The sequence below is a fragment of the Nyctereutes procyonoides genome, unplaced genomic scaffold (genome assembly GCF_905146905.1).
Source record: "Nyctereutes procyonoides isolate TBG_1078 unplaced genomic scaffold, NYPRO_anot_genome, whole genome shotgun sequence".
Taxonomy (NCBI): Eukaryota; Metazoa; Chordata; class Mammalia; order Carnivora; family Canidae; genus Nyctereutes; species Nyctereutes procyonoides.
In genome coordinates, this window is record NW_026575046.1 from 64,535,386 (window position 1) to 64,559,640 (window position 24,255).

Here is a 24,255-nt window from a genome sequence, read left to right on the forward strand (position 1 = left end):
GTTCAGTCATCTGCAATGGCTCTCTTTTCCTATTGTGGGCAGGTTTAGGTCCTTGTGTTGTTAGTGAGCCAGTCTGGAAACACCTTGGGCTTAAGCTGAGTCGGATCAGATACTTGCCAAAGATGTAGTGAACCAAACTGCTGGGTGTTTTCCCTGTGTTGTGCCCTGAGAAGTTTTTGTTGGTGGGCGGGAGCTACAGGCAGACCACTGTCTGCCCCCAGCCCACTCCTGGACTGCAGTTTAACTAGTGTATTTATCTTCACCTCTCCCCAGGGCAGAAGTCATTTTGGAGTGGTAGAGGCTTGTGTCAGGGCTACTTGCACACTGCTAGGCTTGTGGCATTAATTAGCCAGGTGGACTCTTAAGAGTGTTTTGGAGAGGGCTGGAGATCATGGTGCTAGCAGGATCTGCACTGGTTTGCTGCAGGAGGGAGCCTACAGCCCCTGGGAAAACCCCTGCCCAGGTTGGAATGGAATGATGGGTCCATAGAAAAGCTCAGGAAAGGGGGAGGTGTACTGTAAGACGCATGCAGCTGTGCTGCGGGAGGGGATCTGAAGTTGCCTAGGATGGAGGTGATGTGTCTGTAGAAGAATGTTGGGGCAGGGCTCTCACTTTTAGCAGGAGAATGTTTTGCTGCCTTGGTTCCCACAGGTATCTGTGTTTCTAGTTTGGGACAGGGGAAGGAAATGGCACCTTCTAGCTCTTTTGTTCTTTGAGAAGTCTCCCTCAAATCCCTGTCCCTCCAGCATATGCTCTGAGAATAGTAAATAAATTACCTTCCTATATACCCCAGGCACTTTCAGACTGCCTCTTCCATATTGTATCTCAGCTGGGCTCTTTTTGCACTGGATTCAGTTTCTTCTAGCCCTCCAGCTCTCCCAGAGCTGAGCTTACTGATTTTTAAAGTTCTAGGTGTTAAGCCCCACTGATTGTGAGAACTTGAGAAACCAGGACCCTCTAGTTTTCAAAGCCAGATGTTAGAGTTTCATCATATGCATATAGCCATGCATGTCCCTGCCTGGGGCACCTAATGTGAAGGTCTGTTCTTCCCTCTCCACTCCACTGCATCCCTCCCTCTCACAGGCAGACCCACAGCGTTTGGCTCCCAAGTATGTCTCAGCTTGTCCTGCCGTCTTCAGTGTGGCCTCTTTACATTTAGCTGTGGAGAGTGTGTTCCTTCAGTCTTCGGGTCATTTCTGGGTTATTTACACTGATTTTGGTGTTATCTAGATGTACTCATGGGACAAGGTGAGCCTAGGATCCTCCTATTCTGACATCTTTCTCAGAAGTTCTTGGTTGCTTTGTGCTTTAGATGTCTAAGAAACCATGGCCTAATGCATGGTCACAAAGATTTACACCTGTGTTTTTCCCTAACAGTTTTATAGTTATCTTGTACATTCAGATCTTTGATCCATTTTGAGTCAGATTTTATACATGGTAGGAGGCAGAGGTCTTAGCTTCATTCTTTTCATCTGACTATCCAGTAGTCTCAGCATCATCTGTTACAAAAACTATTCTTATTGAATTGTCTTGGTAATTTAAAATATTATGAATATTGAGAATTAAATAAAGTGCTTTATTTCTTTGTAAACACTTATCAAAAATAAACATTCCTTCTTCTCGTTGTGAAATGATACAGAGTAAGCATGTTTTCTCTGCCTTTGCAAATTGTCATACATCTAGGTTTGGGTCAGCTTTCAACATTTTATCTTTTGTGCTTTCAAATATCCTTGAGGATACATAATAAGGTTTGTTTTTTACTGTGAAGATTTTTTTCCAATATCACTTCCTTCAAAACATTTTTATTCTTTCCATCACAGTCACTTTCCTTATGTAAATAAGTTTGCCTTCACAGTTCCTCTGGAACTGTATATGTAGAGTTTCTGGAACAGCACAAGTAGAAGCATTCCCCTTGTCAGTTTTTTCTGTATCTCCATTTAGGTTTGATTTGAATTGTACTTAAAGTATCATTACTTTCCATTTCTGTGCTGTATGTTATCTTTGTTAACCAGTTCCTCTTCCAGCTATCCATTTTAATAAAATATCACATGGGTTTTCATTGATAGGAGGCAACCCAACTACATACTTTGCTGTCTTTGTGTAAACTGAATAACAGATATGCAGTGATAGACTTTGAAAGAAGTGATTGGTATTTGATCATGATGTGCAGCTGTTATTTACATGGTAATTTGTGGACTAAAGCACTAGCAGCGACCATAGTGCTTTATGCAATTACAGTTACTATGTTGTGGTAACTGAAATTTAAACTTAGGTTGTTGGTGGTCTGATGTTAATGATTGACTAAACTATTAGATTTGTGCATTTTGGAACTGTGCAAAGCAGGATTGCCTATCTTTAAATTTGCTTAATGAAGTTGCCATTTATTCCATTGGTAATCTACAACTTCCTTGGTATTTATTACATTACTAAAAACTCTTATATATATCTTATTATTTCCTGATCTGTATTTATTCTCATCTTCACAGAATCTTTAAGCCTACTTGATAAAGTTCTACTTACTAGGCTGATTCAACTCAACATGTCTACAACATAAGGAGTCAAATATCTAGAGTAATAATAATTTACATAGGACTTGGGACTTTGCTGTGGGCAATATACTCTTTTAATTATGTTCTCCTTTCATTTCATCAGCAGTGCTGTTTAAGTTACATTCTCCTTTTATTTTGTCATATTGGGATGCAAGGAAGGAGTTAAGGAAGGTATCATTCTCCTTAGATTACAAATAATAAAACAGATGATATTGAAAAGTTACATATATTATAACTAAGAAAGCTAGAATTTACAGTCAGACCAGATACTTTTCTTCTTTTACTGTTTCACACTGGGACACTGTCATTACCAATTGAAATTGTTAGGGCCATCAGGAATAATTAAGTTTCGTGTTAACTTCCTTTTTTACTGTAGGGTAAAAAAATATGTAGGAGATTTTATTAAAACAGATTGGGGGACACCTGGGTGGCTCAGCGGTTGAGCATCTGCCTTTGGCTCAGGGCGTAATCCCGGGATCCAGGATCCAGTCCCACATTGGGCTTCCCTCATGGAGCCTGCTTCTCCCTCTGCCTGTGTCTCTCCCTCTCTCTCATGAATAAATAAATAAAACCTTAAAAGAATAGATTTAGGAGTTTCCCAGCATTTGAGAATTTGGAAAACACAAGTCGTGATTTAAATTCCAAAGAAAACTGTTTAGTAACTGATAATAGAAATCTCAAAACGTTAATTCTGGGAAATTTTAATTCTAAACATTTTAATTTTAAAATTCTAGCTCGGGGCAGCCCGGGTGGCTCAGCAGTTTAGTGCTGCCTTCAGCCCAGGGTCTGATCTTGGAGACCTGGGATCGAGTCCCACATCAGGCTGCCTGCATGGAGCCTGCTTCTCCCTCTGCCTGTGTCTCTGCCTGTCACTCTTTCTCTCTCTCTCCGTGTGTCTCTCATAAATAAATAAATAAACTCTTAAAATAAATAAAATTCTAGGTCAGATTTAAGTCATGTATTAGAGGAAAACATGTACCCAAACATTTGCTAAAGAAAAGCATATTAACTAACGTTCTAAAACATAGTATAGTAGCTATCCTTAGTTTTTTATCCTTGGTTCCTTAGGAACTATCATTGATTTAAACTGCTTTGCCTTTAATTTCTCTAGGAGTAGATCACCATGACAAAATAGGACTTATGTATTTTTTGAATAGTACTCTTGATTTTTTTTTTTTTTTGATGCATGCTTTGTTCCTCTCCTTCAGGTAGCCAATTATGGAGTTGGAGGACAGTATGAACCCCACTTTGATTTTGCACGGGTAAGTAACAACAAAAAAAGAATATAGGAGTTCTACTGAAACTCAGGCATGACATGTTAATTCTTTTCTTTTAGTATTAAAAATATATAGCCTGTTTGCAAATTTTTGGAAGCACAGTGGAATAGATGATACCCTATAAAACCTTTTTAGCAGTAAAAAAAAAAAAAAAAAAAAAAAAAAAACAAAAAAAAAAACCATACTTTTAAATGCATTGCTGAGCCTGGAAGGAAGTAAAGGCAGTTCCCAGAGGCAAAATGAACAAAGAAAACCTAGAAACTAAAATTACAGTGAAGGCAGGGTGGTGGTGCAAAAAAGCTGAAGCTAAAGGCTTGTGTCTCCAGGAATCTGGAGCTTTGATGACTGACTGCTCTGTGAGAGGACCTACCACTGTGCAGGCTACTGAACCTGAGAGACACACATATAAAACCTGAATCTCCAAAAAGGTTACGCCTTCAAAGAGAGAATAGCATCGAAAATAATCTGCTCTGAGTCAGGAGTCTTAAGGAGAGTTGCCTGTCATCAACTTGGTGGGGATGTAATGTGTATGAGAGAGACTCTTCCGGGAGTTAGAAAGCATATGCCTGCTCCCACAATAACCTTGGATTTGAATTTTCACTACCCTAGAAGAGGAGAAGTTAAAGTTTTCCAGTTAGATAGTGCTCCTTGGTTACCTATCCTTGGCAGAAAAAAACTCTTGTCCTCGTTGAAAACAGGCATCCTCATTCTAGCACCTCAGGAATTCTAAAGATATTAAAGTCAGCCAAATATGAACTCCTTAAAAAAGAAATTACTAACTGGTGATAAAACGCCATTGGTGAAACTGAAGTAGCCAACCGATTTAGATGCCCCCCAGGATGTTGGGTACTTGAATTATCAGATACAGAATATAAAATAACTGTGTAATATTCTTTAAAATTAGAGGATAAAAATTAATAAACTTTCAAAATGACTTAACATTTGAAAAACAAGCTCTAGGTAGAAAAAAGTAATTGTTGAAATCTAAAGTTTGATGGATAGGGGCACCTCGGTGGCCCAGTGGTTAAAGCATCTGCCTTCAGCTCAGGGCGTGATCCTGGGGTCCTGGGATCGAGTTCCGCATCAGGCTCCCTACAGGGAGTCTGTTTCTCTCTCTGCCTTTGTCTCTGCCTCTCTCTCTGTCTCTCATGAATAAATAAATAAAATCTTTAAGAAAAAAATAAGATAAAGTTTGGTGGGTAATTTAAAACAGACAGTTGAAGTGAATTAGCAAATTAGCTGATAAATCTGAATTAAAAGAATACACAGAGACAGGAAGACAAAAAAGATGTAGAGAGAGAGACACTGGAAAATAATATTAAAGCAGTTTGCTAAAAAGCTGTCCTTTACCAAGTTATAAATTATATATTACCAAATCTCAATTAATTAAGCTTTATCATAATTACATCAATTCTAAGAACTGTCTCAGGTATTTTAATAACCTTCTTGATCTACTACCATTGTAAAATAATGGTATATTCTTTTGAAAGAAAACACAGCCTATATTGTGTTATATATAGCCTTTGACCAGCCTAAATACCAAAATCCTAGAATCTTTTTCTATGTAGGCCAGCAAAGTGTATATTTTTAGTTTCTTTCCCTTCTATTTTCAATTACTGAAAAATGTCTGAGTCTTAGATGGTGTGAAAGCATACAATTCAAGCCCTGCCATTAGTGCAACTAAATTTTTTCTTAGTTTTTTATTTTGAAATAATTACAAATTCCTAGGAAGTTGCAAAGAAATGTACAGGGAGGTCTCATGAACCCTTCCTTCAGCTTCCCCCAACATTAACATCTTGCATTATCATGGCACACTATCAAAACGAAGAATGAGGGGTGCCTGGGTGGCTTAGTTGGTTAAGCATCTGCCTTCAGCTCAGGTCATGCATGATCTCAGGGTCCTGGGATTGAGCCCCCTGTTGGGGGGGGTCCCTGCACAGCAGGGAGTCTGCTTCTCCCTCTCCCTCAGTCCCTCCCCCTACTTGCGCGCACTCTCTCATTCTCTGTCAAATCTTAACAAAAAACAAACAAAAAACCTAAGAGGTAATGAAACAAGCCACCAAGTTTATTCATATTTTCACCAGTTATATTTACACTAATTTATGTGTGTGCCTATTCAATTTTATTACATGTGTAGCTTTGTGAAACTACCACCACAGTTAAGTTGCACCATCACTGCCAGACTCCTTTATAGTATGCTCTGTAGCTGCATATATACCCTTCTGCTTCCCATGCCTAACTGCTGGTAACCACCAAACTAACCTGTTCTCTATAATTGTCATTTCACAAACATTATATAACTGTTAAATGCAGTATGTATTCTTTTGAGATCTTCTCTTTTCACTGAGCATAATATTCCTTTGAGGTTCATGTTCTTTCAGAATGTATCAATAGTCTTTCTTTTTATTGCTAAGTATTATTTCATGGTTTGGATGCACCTCAATTTGTTTAATCATTCATCCTTTGAAGGATGTTAGGGTAGTTTTCAGTTCAGGGCTATCACAAATAAAGATGTGTGTAAATTTCTGTGTGAAAAATCCATTTTCATTTTTCTGGGATAACTGCCAAGAGACTGTATTGTATTTTAATTTAGATTTAAATAGCCAGATGTGAATTCTCCAGCCAGATTAAAGTGCTGACTGTCCAAAAGAATGACAAGCATAGTAGCAGTAAACATTTGAATGGATCATGAGTTCAAAGTAAATCTCAAGGTAAATTTTTTACTCACAGAGAATAGAGTTCATGAATGTAGGTAAGAGGCTATCATGTCTTGTTCTGTTTTGTTTGGTTTGGAAGTGAAGCTATAGGCATTAATTTTATTAATCTGTGGATAGTAGATACTGGTTTTCATTATTTAGGCTAATAAATCTGGGTTTTTTTCCCCTGCAATGGTCTTATCAAAAGTATTCATGTACAAGCTGAATTGACATCCAAGTATTTGAGTGCCTGCTATACAGTGTGCAGTACACACTATCTGAACTTTTTAGGATTGTTTTTGTCATGTCCTTTAGCATATTACTGGTGTTTATTTGCCACTAGGTAATTTGCATTACTGAATTTTATACCATTGAATTTGTTGTGTTTTATTCACAGAAAGATGAACCAGATGCTTTCAAAGAGCTGGGGACAGGAAACAGAATTGCTACATGGTTGTTTTATGTAAGTTGCAGCTAAAATTTTTTTGTAAGTTGGGATTTTATTACATGACATTTATTTTGATGTGTTCAGATGTTTGTTTTCCTTAGCTCTTATTTAACATCATAAAGTTTTTTTTTTTTTTTAATTTTTATTTATTTATGATACTCACACACAGTTAGAGAGAGAGAGAGAGGCAGAGACACAGGCAGAGGGAGAAGCAGGCTCCATGCACCGGGAGCCCGACGTGGGACTCGATCCCGGGTCTCCAGGATCGCGCCCTGGGCCAAAGGCAGGCGCCAAACCGCTGCGCCACCCAGGGATCCCATAACATCATAAAGTTTTTACAACTGAGTAAATAGAGGGGATTTTTGCATTTGTAACTTATTAAAATTGTAATATGAAAACCTTAATGCTAAAATTACTAACAGTCTCTACTTGGAGACGATCATTACTGATATTTTGGAGTATAGACTGTTAATATGTGTACATAGGCATCTCTATATATTTGCACTCATTTTAACAAACTTTGAAATTTTTGTTGATATAAATCAGAAAAGTATACAAATCATAAGTACTATAACTTGATAAATTTTCACAAAGTGAACACATCTGGTGTAAGCAGCAGCCAGATTGAGAGCATATTATAGCACCCTGGAAGCCCCATTATGAATAAACATATTCACATTATTTATTGAAGTTTCAAAACAATATGATATTTTTTAATTTTTCCTATATGTTTTTTTTAAGTATTTAAACAATTTAAGCTTTGAGCACAATAATTTATCATAGTTGTGAGGTTGGGTGGGCTTCACTCCTGATTCTTGCTCTGGATCTTTAATGCATCTGTGGTCAGATGATGACTCACTGGGGTCATTTTAAAGGCTGGGATTGAGACTGGATTTGGCCCAGAACACCTGCATGTGGTCTGGGCTTCCTCCCAGCATGGTGACTGGATTACAAGAGCTCATACCCACAAAAAGCAAGGCTGAAATGCATAGCATTTTTATTACCTAGCCTCTGAAATCAAATAATGTCACTTCTCTTGCATTTTATTAACCAAGGCAATTACAAAGATCTGCCATGATTCAGGAGGAGGGGACATAGACCCTGCCACTTGATAAGAGTGTTAGTGTGGGATGCATGGGTGGCTCAGGGCATGATCCTGGAATCCCGGGATCGAGTCCCACATCAGGTTTTCTGCATGGAGCTTGCTTCTCCCTGTCTGTGTCTCTGCCTCTGTGTGTGTCTCATGAATAAATAAATTTTCTTTTTAAAAAGTATTAGTGTAACAGGAAAAAGAACACGTGGGACAGGACATATTGGTATATATTATATTTGGAAAATATAATCTCCTACAATGTTGTAACCTTTGTTACCTTAAAAAGATGTGTTTTATATCTAGACTTAAATTTTGCTTATTTCATCACACTTTCCACCCCCTAACCCATTTGAATGATATGAAAATGGCATCTCTTTTTATTTTTCTCAAACCCTACCAGAATCTGTGTACCTCTGCTGTCTCTTTTCCTATCTTTATTGATCCCTGCTGCCTTCCCTGTCTTTTACAAAACCTCTGTCCTCCAATCCTCTCTCCCTCCTTCCAGCCTACTTTATCATTCTCCCTCCCTCCTACAACTTCATCTGTTTCCAAAAAGATTTAAGATCCCATAAAAAAAGGATTTAAGTATACTGTAATAAAAGGACTCAAAGAGAAGACCAGAGAATCTGATACATTATATAAAATTCATACAGTGAAATCTTGTATACTTTCTAGAGGTGAGCTCTCCATAATTGTACCAATATATATCCTGCCTTTAAGTGTGATGTTTGTCTGACTTCGATCTGTACATCTTTTACTTATTAAATTGGCAGTTACTGTAGCTTTAATTTGCATTTCTCTCATTAGAAAGGTGATGTTTAAAAGACATTCAGTGGGGTTTTTTTTGCTTTTATGAATATTGATGCTATATTATTTGGTCTAATATCTGTAAATACTAGCTTTGACCATTTGATTATGTTAGATTATCAATTTTTATGTTCTCCTCTAATTCTGTAGCATTTTGATTAGTAATTCATACCCCCCATTGTTTAAATATTATTGCCAAGTGGGCCATTTAGCACAACTTTTTCATTTCTCCAAAGTTAGTTTTTTCACTACTTAAAGAGCTGATAACTCTTTGCTACTGATGTATTTATCATAGTAAAATATTTTTCTTTATCCCACTTAATGCTTTTATTTTTATTTAAACAATGCCTGGTATTAAGATCAAACTCTGTTTTCTTTGGTATAACATTTGCCTGGCAATATTTTTGTTTTCAGTGTTTATAAGTCCCTGTTTTAGATGTGACTCTTGTATATAGCATAGTTTGTTTTACTTTGTGATACAATCCTTATGGCCTAGGTTTCCTTTGTCTCATTTTGTCCGTGTACTTCCTCAATCTAGAAGATTTGTGTTTTTATTCTAGGTTACATTTAAAAACTTTTTTTAGATCTTAATTCCAGTATAGTTTAACATACAGTGTGATATTAGTTTCAGGTGTACAGTTTAGTGATTCACCACTTCCTTATATTACCCGGTACTCATCACAAGTGCCCTCCTTAATCTCCTCTCCCCCACCTCTGGTAACCATCAGTTTGTTCTCTATAGTTAAAAATTCTGTTTCTTGGTTTCTTTCTTATGTTCCACATGTGAGTGAAATCATATGGTACTTATCTTTCTCTGACTTAGCATAAAACTCTCTACTTCTGTCCACATTGCAAATGGCAAGATTGCATTCTTTTTTATGGCTGGATAATATTCCATTGTGCATATATACCTTATCTTCTTTATCCATTCATCTTTCTTGTTTATTTATTCATAAGGAACTCAGAGACATAGGCAGAGGGAGAATTGGCTCCCCAATGTGGGACTCAATACCAGAATCATGACCTGAGCCAAAGGCAGACACTCAACCACTGACCCACCCAGGCATCCCTGTCCATCTTTTAATAGATACTTGGGTTGCTTCCATAATTTAGCTATTGAAAGTAATGCTGCAGCAAACACAGGGGTACATACATCCTTTTGAATTAGCGTTTTCATATTCTAATACCTAATACCTAGGAACACCTACTGTAACTACACTAAAGCTAAGCAATGAACAAATGAGAAGTCCTGCCCCCATGGAGAGGATATTCTAAGTGCAATAAATGCATAATTATACCCCTGTATTACTTGATTTATTGGTTTTAAATAATCTCTTTTTATATCTGGCTATAAAATATAAACGATACCCATATCTCCCTTCCTATCATTTCTTTACTTCTTTTAAGTATATAAACCTAAACAGCATCTTGTTTTTGTAAAAAATTGAGTAGCATGCACAAACCTTCCTATGTTAAGTAGAAGTCCAGATGTTCTCATATTCTCTGCAGTGTCCTTTCTCCCTCACAATGGCACATTTAACTTTATTATGCCAGTGCTTCTGATAATCGTTTCTGGAATTCTTACAGATGAGTGATGTGTCAGCAGGAGGAGCCACTGTTTTTCCTGAAGTAGGAGCAAGTGTTTGGCCCAAAAAGGTAAACTTGATTCCTTTGTTATTTTAATTTTGTGAGTCTATTTTTTCCCCAAGGAAGAGATGCACCCTTTATTTCATGACCTAATTAATGAATTACATTTTTTAAAGATAGAGATAATGTAGTCCTTATGTATACTAGATAAAATTTTGAGTATTTTTATGGCACAATTTACCATGATTATCTAGAAGTAGTGAACAGCCAAGGATTAGTACTTAAAAGTTTTCATTTCTGAAATGGGTTCCATATGATGTTTATCCCTCCATCTTGCTATTGTAAGGTTTGTTAGCTTTGTTTTGGCAAATACTCTTTTGTCAAGCAGCTTTGTGTTATTAGCATTTTCATATGCTCACCAAAATTTTGTAAATGATTTACTCATATTTTTAGAATTTTATTAGGAAGATAATGCTTCCACAGGAAAATTAAATTATTGCAAAAAATGATAACCTGATATGTTATGTAGAGGTAATTTTGTATTATTCTCCATAGGGTACAGCTGTTTTCTGGTATAATCTGTTTGCCAGTGGAGAAGGAGATTATAGTACACGGCATGCAGCCTGTCCAGTGCTGGTTGGAAACAAATGGGGTAAATATTTCCTATATTCTCTTCTAAGATTTCAGTCTTATTTTGAAATTAATGTCTGTATCTTAAAAAGAAGAGAACTCCTAACATTGAAAGGCAGTTTTTGATCTTAATATTTGCTTTCAAAGATCAGAATTCTTTTTTTTTTTAATTTTATTTATTTATGATAGTCACAGAGAGAGAGAGAGGCAGAGACACAGGCAGAGGGAGAAGCAGGCTCCATGCACCAGGAGCCTGACGTGGGATTCGATCCCGGGTCTCCAGGATCGCACCCTGGGCCAAAGGCAGGCGCTAAACCGCTGTGCCACCCAGGGATCCCCAAAGATCAGAATTCTGATGACAGTTTTTAACTTGAATTCCCACTTGAATAAGACACTATCTATCCCTCAAGAAGTTTACAGTTATTCTGATTGAGACATGCTAATGGATAAATAGAATATAGTATAGTGCATTACTAATACAGAGATGTAAACAGAAGATGGTAACTCATTATATTGGGGCTCTAAAGCTTAATTTTAAAACTTGGTCTTGAAGCTAGAGCAGTATATTTTCCAGGAATGTTAGGGACCAGGACTCATGAGGCTAGAGAGATATTCAAGGTCATGCTAGTGCATGACCAGCCACATTAAAAAGATATAGAACCAGATGGTTTTAAATAGAGGCTAAATAATATAGAAATCCATTTCAGTATGTATTACTAGCCACATTTCAGGTACTTAGTAGCGATGTGTCTAGTCTAGTGGCTACCATATCAGACATAGCAGGACTAAGGACTGACACCTGATTATTAGGATTTTAAAAATCTCCCCTGATGATTATAATGCTTGAGAATCACTGGACTAAAAGAGAGTAGTGAAGGGGAGATCATTTAGAAAGTTCTTTTCCCTTGTCTAAGTGGGCAAGGATGAAAGCCTGGACTAAGGCAGCAGTGAAAGGGTTGAAGAGTAAAGAGGCTGAAGAGCTATATAAGAATAAGTGACAGGGTAATTATGGGTCCTAGTTTAGATATTTTATACACGTTGATGCCACTGATTGATCTGTAGGATATAGGAAGAGTAGACAATTCCATCTGATGTACGTTGTAAAGCAGTATCTCAGAATCAAGGAAACTTAATTATGAGCACATAATAGTAGTGATTGGTTGTAGAGTTGTTCCTGGAGAGTGGAGGCTTTGTGTTCATTTTTAAAATGTCTCTATCAGAGATTGTATTTTGCAAACAGGAAAAATAATGTTCTGTCTGTACCTACATCTTAATTCCAATTGCGTTTCATTTCAAGCCTTTCATTGAACATCAGAAACTTTAGGAAATGCACAAAAACTCTCCAATGTGTGTTCCAACTTTCAGTGGAGTTCTTCATCTGCCTTCATCTTACTTGGTCTTGAACTTTTAGCTCATTTAGAAACTTTGATACAGATCTAGCTCCTGCAAGTTCATTAAACTAATTAGATAGTAAAGAATATTAATATTTTTTTTCTCTCACAGTATCCAATAAGTGGCTCCATGAACGTGGACAAGAGTTTCGAAGACCGTGCACCTTATCAGAATTGGAATGACAAATAGGCTTCCTTTCTTCTCCTGTACTCTAATGTGTCTGATATGCACATTTCCCAGTCTTAACTTTCCAGAGTTTACAATTGACTAACACTCCATGATTGATTTCAGTCATGAACCTCATCTGATGTTTCATCTGTGGACAATCACTAACTTTGTGGGGTTTTTTTCTTTTAAAAGTAACACTAAATCACCATATTGTACATATAAACCTTTAAAGTTCAGTTGGTATCACAGAGGATAAAGCAAGGTAGACCTAAAAAGTGAGGAATTTTTACACTTTTATCTTAAAGAACTTCTCGGATAAAGAAAACAGTTTAAGCATCTGATTATAGTATCTCACTATATCTCAGTAGGGAGTAGCTAGAATGGGCCATCTGATTAAGGAACAGAAGCCTCACAGTATGTACCTAGGTATTAGGTTTACCTAGTCTTACTTTTCCGGATCTACCTGAAGACTAGGAATAAACTAGGCCTCTAATCAGGGTTCCACTTGATGTTTGCCCCATATGCTATTCTGAGTTGATTGTGGTGAATTAAGTCTGTTTAAGTTAAAATACTTTGATTAAAAATTTTTTAAATACAGATCCCTATATAACAGTGGGTCTTCTTAACTAAAATGATCATTAGTCTCTTGCCCCCTTTTTTTAAATGACTGATGAGTTTGTCCATAAAATTTACTATTTTTCTTAGTGCTAATACCTTGCCTCTTATTCCTGCTACAGCAGGTGGTGATATTGGCATTCTGATAAAATATTGTGCCTTAGGAGACTGGAAATTTTAAAATGTACAAGTCCTTTTAATGATGAGGGAATTGATAAAAATTTTCTAAAAAGCCAAAATGTTTTTTTCAATTCTCAAATGTGTTGTGACAACAATGACCTATTTATGATCTTAAATCTTTTTTTAAAAATGTTTCCGTTTTCTGTGTGGTATTTTTCATATTTGAATGTGAATGCATGCTATAGTGACACAGATCATTCTATTGTTACTTTTTTTTTTTTTTTTTTTTAATGCATAGGACTTAGGTTTATCCCCTTGGTTTTCATTCACTCTAATGTCACACTCTTACGGTAGAAAATTTAGGCTCTCTGAACTTTCAGATATTTATTCAAAATAGGTTTCCTTCAAAAGGAACTACAACTTTACTATGGTTATGGAGCTATTACTATAATGGTACTTAAGCTTTCTTTTTCAAAAATATGGCGTAATATAAAGCTGTGACCCTAATGAAGTATACTAAGTTTATACAAGGGCTCTTTATCTTTTATGCACTCTTTAAATATTTAATTTGGGTAAGAAAGTATTACTTTTACCAACTTAAAAAAAAAAAAAACAGTGAAATTCCTTTCTCCCAAATACCCTTTGTTTCACCATAACTATTTTGGTAAAAAATATTGAAAATAAGCTTCAGTACTTTAATCTACTTAAATTTTGTGACCATAGAGGATTTAAAAAAAAAATCCTGTTAGAAGCAATGTAAATGTGAGGGGATAGAAATAAAATGATGGTTCAGTGAATGGAAACTAACCTTTATTACCTTACGTGTTTTAGCAAGTAGAATAAAAATAATATATATTTCAGAAGGAAATGACATTCTTACAAATTTCCTCATTATATTCAACCCAAACTCTCCATGGGGATCAGTAAACTCTTTTCAGTATTATATCTTACAGAACGTTCCCAAGTTTCATTACCAACTATTTTTCATTCCAAATGAAAAGGAAGAAAAACAAAATCCTGTCAAAAGCTTTGAGCCCAGTGGTCATTGCAATTTTTTTTTTTTTTTCTAAAGGTGAACATTAAAATAAATGAGGGCTACATACCAGCCCTGGATGCCTTGGGGCACAGAAAAAAACTGGTTTAAAAGAGAAACTAGAATAGAAAGGAACTCTACCAAAGGATAGGGGAGCTGTTAGAACTCTCTTTGGGTTGGAGGGGCTAGTAAGTGCCACGGTTATGTCCCCCCTTCACTTTGATAGCGTGGATGAGAACAGTCAGGCAACCCTAGCATGCCTCGAGTCCACACCAGCCCCAGTCATCCCACCAAGGCAGCCTCAGCTGGAGCCAGGATGGGGCACACACCAGGATACTCTTAGTGAGTGCTCACTATAGCACCAACCATCTCAGTAAGGTGACAGAGGCCCACAGCACCCCAAAACACTCCAAACCTCTACCACTTTGGCTCCAGAGGACTTGCCAGAACACTTGTGGCACAGCACTCCAGAAACCCCTAGCCAGTGCCTGCCTTGGTTCCAGCCACTCCACCAAGGCACCCCGGTGTGGAGTGCTCCAGGATTCATTGACCCACACCCTGCCTCAGCTCAAACTGCTCCATAAGGGCATCCCTTGCACTGAGTACCCCAGGAACCCCAGCTTACACCCACTTGAGTTTCAGCTGTCCTGCCAGGGTGTTCCCTGCACCAAGAGCCCCAGGACCATGCCAGCACATGCCTACTTCAGCTACTTTTACCTGCCAGGGCATACCCTGTGTGGAGTGCCCCAGAACCCCCCAGCTCACACCCAGCCTTGGCTCCAGATTCCCCAGCTTGTGCCTCACCAGGGTACCCTCTGCAGAGATCCCAGGGACCCTAGTTCATACCCACTTCAGCTTCAGCTAGCCTGCCATGGTACCCTCTGCACAGAGAGCACAGGAACCACCCCAGGCTATGCCCATTTCAGCTCTGGCTATCCCAAAAGGACAGCCCCAGCACCCCAGCCTATGCCAGACAGCTCCAGCAAGCAAATCAAAATCACCAGGTATACACAGTCTACACGGGATGGCCATACATGAGACCATTCCTTTGAGTTTAGAAGTAGCTGTCCCACAAAATTCATGAAATAAACACAAAGTCAAGCAAAATGGGGAGACAGAAAAATATGTTCCAAGTGAGTTAAGACCAAACCTTCGAGAAAGAACTAAATGAGATGGAGATACGCAATATGCCTGATAAGTTTAAAATAATGATCATAAAGATGCTCAGTGTACTGGAGAGAACAGTGGAAGAGCTCTGCGAGAACTTGAACAAAGAAAATATAAAAAGAACCAATCAGAGTTGAAGAATACAATAACAAAAAAAATACCCTAAAGGGAATCAACAGATTAGCAAATACTGAAGAATGGATCAGTAATCTGAAAGACGGTAATATAAAGCAATCAAGATGAACAGCAAAAGAGAAGAATTTTTATTTTATTAAATAGGTTCCATGCCTATTGTGGAGCCCAACATGGGGCTTGAACTCATAACCCTGAGATCAAGATCTGAGCTGAGATCGAGAGTCTGATGCCTAGCTGGTTGACTGAGCCACCCAGGTGCCCCCAAAAAAGAATTTTTAAAAATGAGGCTATGTTAAGAGATCTCTTGGACAAGAGCAGGCAAACATTCACATTATAGCGGTCCCAGAAGAGGAGAGTTGGGGACAGAAGGCTTCTATTACCTGGGGAAGGGAACATATCTAGGTTCAGGAAGCAGAGATGAACTCAGGTGGTCTATACCACAACACATAATTAAAATGTTAATGATTAAAGAGAATTTGAAAAACAGCAAGAGAAAACAAAATAGGTACAATGGGAAACTCCATAAGATGATCAGCTGATTTTTCAGCAAAACTTTGTAGACTAGAAGGAAGTGGAATGATACATTGAAGGTGCTGAAAGGAAAAAAACCTGCAACAAGACTATCTGTGAGATTATTATTCAGAATTGATGGAGAAATGGTTTCCCAGATGAAAGTTAATTATTATTAAGCCAGCCTTACAAGAAATGTTAAAGGGCCTTTCTTTACATGTAAAAGGCTATAATTAAAAGAAAATTCTGAATAAACGGATGTAAAATATACCATACACAGAACACATGATGGGGGGGCGGGTAAAAAAGTTCTTTTAGAATGTGTTCAAACTTAACCATCAACTTAATACATATATACTTAAAATGTCGTATATGAATGTCATGATAGCCACAAACCCAAAACCTGTAACAGATACTCAAAAAATACAGAGAAAGAAAGCCAAACAACACTAAAAGTCATCAGTCACAGAGAGTAGAAGAAAGGAACAAGAACTACAAAAACAACCAGAAAAACAATTAAAATGGCAGTAAGTACATACCTATCAACAATCACTTTAAATGTAAATAGTCTAAATGCTTCAATCAAAACATACAGGGTTATAGAATGAAATAAAAAAACAAAAACAAGAACTGTCTTATGCTGCCTACATGAGACTCACTTAAGACGACACATGCAAACCAAAAGTGAAAGGATGGAAAAGGTTACTCCATGCAAACATACGGGGGGAAAAAAGCCAGGGTAGCAATACTTTTATCAGACAAAACAGACTTTAAAATGAAGATTATAGCAAAAGACAAGGCCATTAATGCTAAAGAGACCAATCCAACAAGAGGATATAACAATTGTAAATCTCTATACACCCAACATTGGAGCACCTAAGTATATACAGCAAATATTAATAGACATAAAGGGAAAAATTGACAGTAATACAATAATAGTAGACTTTTTAACACACCACTTTATATCAATGGATAGGTCATCCAGGCAGAAAACCAATAAGGAAATAGTGTCACTGAATGACATTAGACCAAATGGACTTTACAGATATATAAAGAACATTTCATCCAAAAACAATAGAACACACATTCAAGTGCACATGGAACATTCTCCAGGATAGAGCACATATTGGGTCACAAATCTTGAGACATTTAAGAAGATTGAAATCAAATGTCTAGAATAGAGCACATATTGGGTCACAAATCTTGAGACTAAGAAGATTGAAGTCAAATGCATCTTTTCTGACAATCATGGTATTTATTAAACTAGAAATCAATCACAAGAAGAAATTAGAAAAAAATAGATACATGAAGGTTAAATAACATGCTACTAAACAATGAATAGGTCAACCAAGAAATCAAAGAAGAAATAGGAAAATACATGAAGACAAATGAAAATGAAAACATAATGGTTCAAAGTCTGAGACACAGTGAAAAGAATTTTTATTTTTAAAGATTTTATTCATTCACGAGGGGGGGGGTGCGGCGCAGAGATACAGGCAGAGGGAGAAGCAGGCTCCATGCAGGGAGCCCAATGTGGGACTCCATCCCCGGTCTCCAGGATCAGGCCCTGGGCCAAAGGTAGTGCTAAACCACTGAGCCACTAGGGCTGCCCCATGTTTTTTTTTTTTTTTTTTAATTTTATTTATTTATTCATGAGAGAGGCAGAGACACAGGCAGAGGGAAAAGCAGGTTCCATGAAGGGAACCCGATGTGGGACTCAATCCTGGGTCTCCAGGATCATGCCCTGGGCTAAAGGCGGCACCAAACTGCTTAGCCACCTGGGCTGTCCAATGATATTTTGTATTTACTCATTCTTACATTTTCCTGAATGCAGTATTTAAGGAAGAAATTTCATAGATGAATAGCAACTATTTGGGAAAAGTAGCCATAGAAATCAAATAAGTGGGCAAAGACCTCAGTAATATTTATAGGCTGAATGGTTAAGGTGGATGATGTGGGTTTATGACATTAAACTATTATATTTTATTCTATTATTATTTTTTAATTGAAATAATAAATTCTGTGAGGATTTACGGGCCTGATGTTCAGCTTCGCTTTTGGCCAATGAGCATTTAAATGCTTATGGAAGGTAGGGGCCAGAAAATAGCAAGGAAGATAATTATGCTTTTAGAGATACTTAGAATTTGCCAAATGGTTATTCATAATGGTAAATTTCTCTTGCAACAGCTCAAATATGTAGGTAAGAGAAGGAAATCTTCAGGGAAAACTGGTAATTTAAGTTTGTTATTTAAGGAACAAACACAATAGTCCCTGCCTACCCCACCCCCCCATTCATTAGAGGGCATGCTAGGCTTACCACGTCAAAAACAATGACTCCGCAAACAGGATAATGCACTATTAAAATGTTTAGGAGTCTGTTAACTTCAAAGCAAAAACCACATTATTGGAAAGCCAATCTCTTAAAACCATTGTTTCCTGGGAATGTAGTATGAAGATCATTGCTTTGATAAGCTTCAGTAAGCATCAATAAACAGTCCACGTCACTTGCTTTAGTTTGTTTGGGCCTACTAATTGCTCCAGGACTTCTCGTGAATGATCTGTTATTAGGGGGCATCCATGGAAGAGTAATAATACGTATCTGAGGACAGCAAGTAAGGACAGCTTCTACAGCCTCATCAGATTTACACAAAGTCCCATATGAATCTCCTCTAATTTCTTGGCACAAGGTCCACTAACAAGAGCAACCACACCATCATCAGATACCTGAGTAGCTGAAAAATCAACACACTGCAAAAATGGGCAGTTTTCTCCCAATGCATGAAAGGACACATCAGTAATTCCTAAACAGCCACCTAAATCAATGATCTTTAACAGCCGGCAGTTGAGTGCAAGAGCAAGGACTCCTTCATCAGTAAGATTACACCATCTTTTCAAAGAAGCTTCATGGAGGTATGAACAAGAGGAAGCCACAGCTTTTATTCCTTTTGAAGTTATGGAAATTGTTTTCTTTTGAGGAACTTATATTTAATTTATTTAATTTTCTGCAGTTGCACAGGTGTAGGAGAGCAGTATCTGAAATGTCACAGCTTCTTAGATCTAGTGTTTGGACTTCAGGATGTAAAATCTCACTTATATTTGAATATGTTATCTGCCCCTGGGTACTCATTATTTTAATCAGTCTATCTTTTATGTTGGGAGGCAAAGGCTTATTGTCTGTGATATATCTGGAAATATTCTTCATGAAGCACCACAGGCATAGATCCAGGAGCTGACTGACCCGCCGCGAGCTAGGCATCGTGGCCACCCCGGGGAGCCTCTTCTGCGGTCCCCAGGCCGCCCCAAAGCAGCCAGAGACCGTCCATCAACTCCCAGTGAAAAGAGTTTTAAGGGAAATTTATAGCAATAGAGGCATACCTAAAGAAACAAAAAAATCTCAAATATGCAACCTAACCTCACACCTAAAGAGACTAGGAAAAAAGAGAACAAAGCCCAAAGTCAAGAAGGGAAATAATAAAGATCAGAGTGGAAATAAATAAAATGGGGACCCCAAAAAAGGGGAAAGATCAATGAAATCAACAGCTGATTCTTTGAAACAAAATTGATAAACCTTTGGCCTGACTCATTCAGAAAAAGAGATGACCCAAATAAATGAAATCAGAAATCAAAGAGAACAACCCAACACCACAGAAATACAAAGGATTATAAGAGACTACTACAAAAACCATGCCAACAAATTGTACAATCTAGAAGAAATGGATAAATTTTTAGAAACATACAATCTTCCTGAACTGAAGTAGGAAGAAAAAGGAAATCAAACTAGACCAATTATAAGTAACAAAATTGGAATTAGTAATCAAAAAACTCCTCTAACAACCAAAAAGTCCAGGACTACGTGGATTGACAGGTGAATTCTAGCAGACCATTAATGAAGAGTTAACACCTATTCTCAAAACATTCCAAAAAAAAAAAGAAGGAAAGCTTCCAAATACATTCTACAAGGCCAGCAATTACCCTGATAACAAAACCAAAGTTACTACATAAAGTAGAAAATTATAGACCAATATATCTGATGAACATAGATGCAAACATCCTCAACAAAATATTAGCAAACCACAATTATAAACAATACGTTAAAAGGATCATTCACCAGGATGCCTGGGTGATTCAGTCAGTTAAGCATCTGACTTGATTTGGGCTCAGGTCATGATCTCAGGGTCATGAGATTAAGCCCTGTGTTGGGCTCTGTGCTCAGTGGGGAGTCAGATTCTGTCTCTCCCTCTCCTGCTGTCCGTCCCCTTGCATATTCTCTCTCTCTTTTTAAAGATTTTATTTATTTATTCATGAGAGAGACAGGGAGAGAGGCAGAGACATAGGCAGAGAAAGAAGCAAGCTCTATACAAGGAGTCTGATGCAGTACTCAATCCCAGGACTCCAGGAGCATGCTCTGGGCTGAAGGCATGCACTCAACTGCTGAGCTACCCAGGCATCCCTCTCTCTCTCAAATAAATCTAGAAGAGAAAGGATCATTCACCATATCAAGTGGGATTTATTCCAGGGATGCAAGGATGGTTCAATATTAGCAAATCAATCAAATCACACCACATTACAAAACGGAGAAAAATTATGATCATCTCAATAGGTGCAGGTAAAGCATTTGACAAGATCTAACATTAATTCATGATAAAAACTCCCAACAAAGTAGCTTCAGAAGGAATATACCTCAACATAATAAAGACTATCTATGAAAAACCCACAGTTAACATCATACTCATGGTGAAAATCAGACCTTTTCCTCTAAGATTAGGAATAAGACAAGGGTGTCCAGTCCCACTAGTTTTATTCAACATAGTACTGTGGGTCCTAGTCACAGCAATAAGCCAAGAAAAATAACAGGCATTCTAATTGGTAAGGAAGAAAGTAAACTCACTATTTGTACATGACATGATACTATTTATAAAAAACGCTAAAGACTCCACCCAAAAACTATTAAAATAAATTCAATAAATTTACAGTATTTAAAGCTTATACCTAGAAACAGGTTTCTATACATTAATGAACTTCCAGAGAGAAATTAAGAAAATATTTCTATTTACAATTGCACCAGAAAGAATAAAATACCTAAAAGTAAACTTAATTAAAGAGGCAAAAGGCCTCTACTTGGAAAGCCATAAAACATTGATGAAAGAAATTAAAGATGATACAAACAAATGGAAAGAAATCCCATGCTCATGGATTACAAGTATTATTATTAAAATGTTCATACTACTCAGAGCAGTCTACATATTCAATGTAATTCCTATCAAAATACCAATAGTATTTTTTTTAAAACAGAACTAGAGTGAATAATCCTAAAATTTATATGGAACGACAAAAGAACCCAAACAGCCAAAGCCATCTTGAGAAAGAAGAACAAAGTTAGTGGTATCACAATTCCAGATTTCAAGATATACTAAAAAGCTGTAGTCATCAAAGCAGCATGGTACAAAAACAGACATGTAAATCAATGGAACAGCATAGAGAGGCCAGAAATAAACCTGTGCTTATATGGTCAATCTATAGCAAAGGTGGCAAGAATATATAAAGTGAAAAAGACAGTCTCTTCAATAAATAGTACTGGGAAAATGGAGAGCTTCATGCAAAAGAACGAAACTGGACCACTTTCTTACACCAAACACACACACAAACTCAAAATTGATTAAAGACCTAAATGTGAAACATGAAACTATAACACCCCTAAAAGAAACATAGGCAGTAATTTCCCTGACATCAACCTTACCAACGTAGATGTTTCTTCAGGCAAGAGGGGAAAAAAAGCAAACATAAACTACTGGAACTACACCAAAATGACAGGTTTTTTTTTTTTTGTTTTTGTTGTTTTGTTTTGTTTTGTTTTTACAGTGAAGGAAATAAAAAAGCAACCTACTGAATGGAAGGACATATTTGTAAATTATATTTCAGACATATATCTAACAAGGGGTTAATATCTAAAATATATTAAGAACTTATACAACTCAACACGGAAAAGACAATGTGATTTAAAAATGGGTAGAGGACCTGAATTGACATTTTTCCAAATAAGTCATACAGATGGCCAACAGACACATGAAGAGCTGCTTAACATCACTCATCATCAGGGAAATGTGAATTAAAACCACAATGAGATATCACCCTATATCTGTCAGAATGGCTAGAATAAAAAATAAAAGAAATAACAGGTGTAGGTGAGGATGTAGAGAAAAAAGAATGCTCATGCATTGTTGGTGGGAATGCAAACTGGTATAGCCACTGTGGGAAACAGTATGGAGGTTGCTCAAAAAATTAAAAATAGGGTTTTGTGGGTGGCTCAGTCAGTTAAGTGTCTGCCTTTGTCTCAGGTCACAACCCCAGGGTCCTGGGATCAAGCCCCATGTCAGGCTCCCTGCTTAGCTCTTCCTCTCCTTGTTCATGCTATCTTTGTTGCTATCTCTGTCTCTCTCTCTTAAATAAGTAAAATCTTTTTAAAAAATTAAAAATAGTCATACCATATGATCCAGTAATTCTACTACTGGGTATTTACCAGTACCCCTGGTATTACCACCACCCCTGAAAACACTGGTTCAAAAAGATTTGTGCTTCTATGTCTATTGCAGCATTATTTACAATAACCAAGATCGGAAACAACCCAAGTGTCCACTGATAGATGAATGGATAAATATGTTTTTTATATATATTGTAAATGGCAAGATCTCATTCTTTTTTATGGTTAACTAACATGGATGGACTTACAGAGTATTATGCCAAGTGAAATAAATCAGAGAAAGACAAATATCATATGATTTCAACTTCTATGTGGAAGCTAAAAAACAAAGAGAAGAAACAGACTCATAAATACAGAAAATGAACTGATGTTTGCTAGAGGGACAGATGTGGGGGCATGGGCAAAATGACTGAAGGGAAAAGGGAGGTACAGGCTTCCAGTTATGGAATGAGTAATCACAGAGATCAAAGGTACAGCATAAATATAATCAATGGTACTGTGTTAACACTATATGGAGACAGATGGTAGCTACACTTGTGAGCATAGCATAATGTGGAGTTCTCAGATCACTACGTTGTACTTCTGAAACTAATGTAAGATTGTACATCGACTACATTTCAATTAAAATAAATAAATAATAAAATAAATTAGGGCTAGAGCCATCTTGGAAGATGTGGAAACTGTTTCCTTAACAACCTTAAGTGCCTATCCTTCAAGATAGGAGTTTCGTCACTTGTTAACTTTAAGCATGGAATTATCATCATTTTTACCAACATGGAGTTAACAAAGTATTTACCAAAACACTCAAACAGCAGGATAATTAAATGCCATAACTAAGAAATAACCTAGTAGGATTATTTTTTTAATTGTTTTAGGATTCTGTGGAAAGCTAAATTGTAAATACAGTGATGAAAGAAGCAATCAGGGAAATACAAATCAAAACAACAATGAGCTTATAACCTTGCACCTGTCAGAATGGCTAAAATTAACACAAGAAACAATAGGTATTGGAAAGGATGTGAAGAAAGGAAAACCTCTTGCATTGTTGGTAGGAATGCAAACTAGTGCAGCCCCTCTGGAAAACAGTATGGAGGTTCCTCAGAAAGTTAAAAATAGAACTATATTCTATGATCCAGCAATTGTACTACTAGGTATTTACCCAAAGAATACAAAAATACTGGGACACCTGAGTGGCTCAGTGGTTGAGTGTCTGCCTTTGGCTTAGGGCGTGATCCTGGGGTCCTGGGATTGAGTCCCACATTGGGTTCCCTGAAGGAAGCCTAATTCTCCCAATGCCTATGTCTCTGCCTCTGTGTCTCTCTCATGAATAAATAAAATCCTTCTTAAAAAAGATACAAAAATACTAATCCAAAAGGATATATGCACCTTGATGGTTATAGTAGCATTATCAACAATAGCCAAATTATGAGAAGAGCCCAAATGTCTGTTGACTGATGAATGGATAAAGAAGATGTGGCATATATGTATAATGGAATATTATTCATAAAAAAGAATGAAATCCTGCCATTTGCAATGACATGGATGGAGCC

At 37.1% G+C, this 24,255-nt stretch overlaps 1 protein-coding gene and 1 pseudogene across 3 annotated transcripts in view; one reads left to right on the top strand and one right to left on the bottom strand.

Annotated features, from left to right (window-relative positions):
* The window catches only part of P4HA1 (prolyl 4-hydroxylase subunit alpha 1), an 81,104-nt gene extending 67,530 nt beyond the window's left edge, over positions 1–13,574 (top strand). For all 3 annotated transcript variants that reach the window (XM_055325404.1, XM_055325403.1, XM_055325405.1), the window contains exons 11-15: positions 3,758–3,811; positions 6,920–6,985; positions 10,458–10,526; positions 11,013–11,109; positions 12,591–13,574. In XM_055325404.1, coding sequence (XP_055181379.1) covers positions 3,758–3,811; positions 6,920–6,985; positions 10,458–10,526; positions 11,013–11,109; positions 12,591–12,661 — 357 coding nt within the window. In that variant the 3' untranslated portion in view covers positions 12,662–13,574. The remainder of the gene's footprint in view (positions 1–3,757; positions 3,812–6,919; positions 6,986–10,457; positions 10,527–11,012; positions 11,110–12,590) is intronic.
* Positions 13,575–18,616: 5,042 nt separating this feature from the next.
* On the bottom strand, positions 18,617–19,483 carry LOC129509882 (protein AMN1 homolog; annotated as a pseudogene).
* Positions 19,484–24,255: the final 4,772 nt, after the last annotated feature.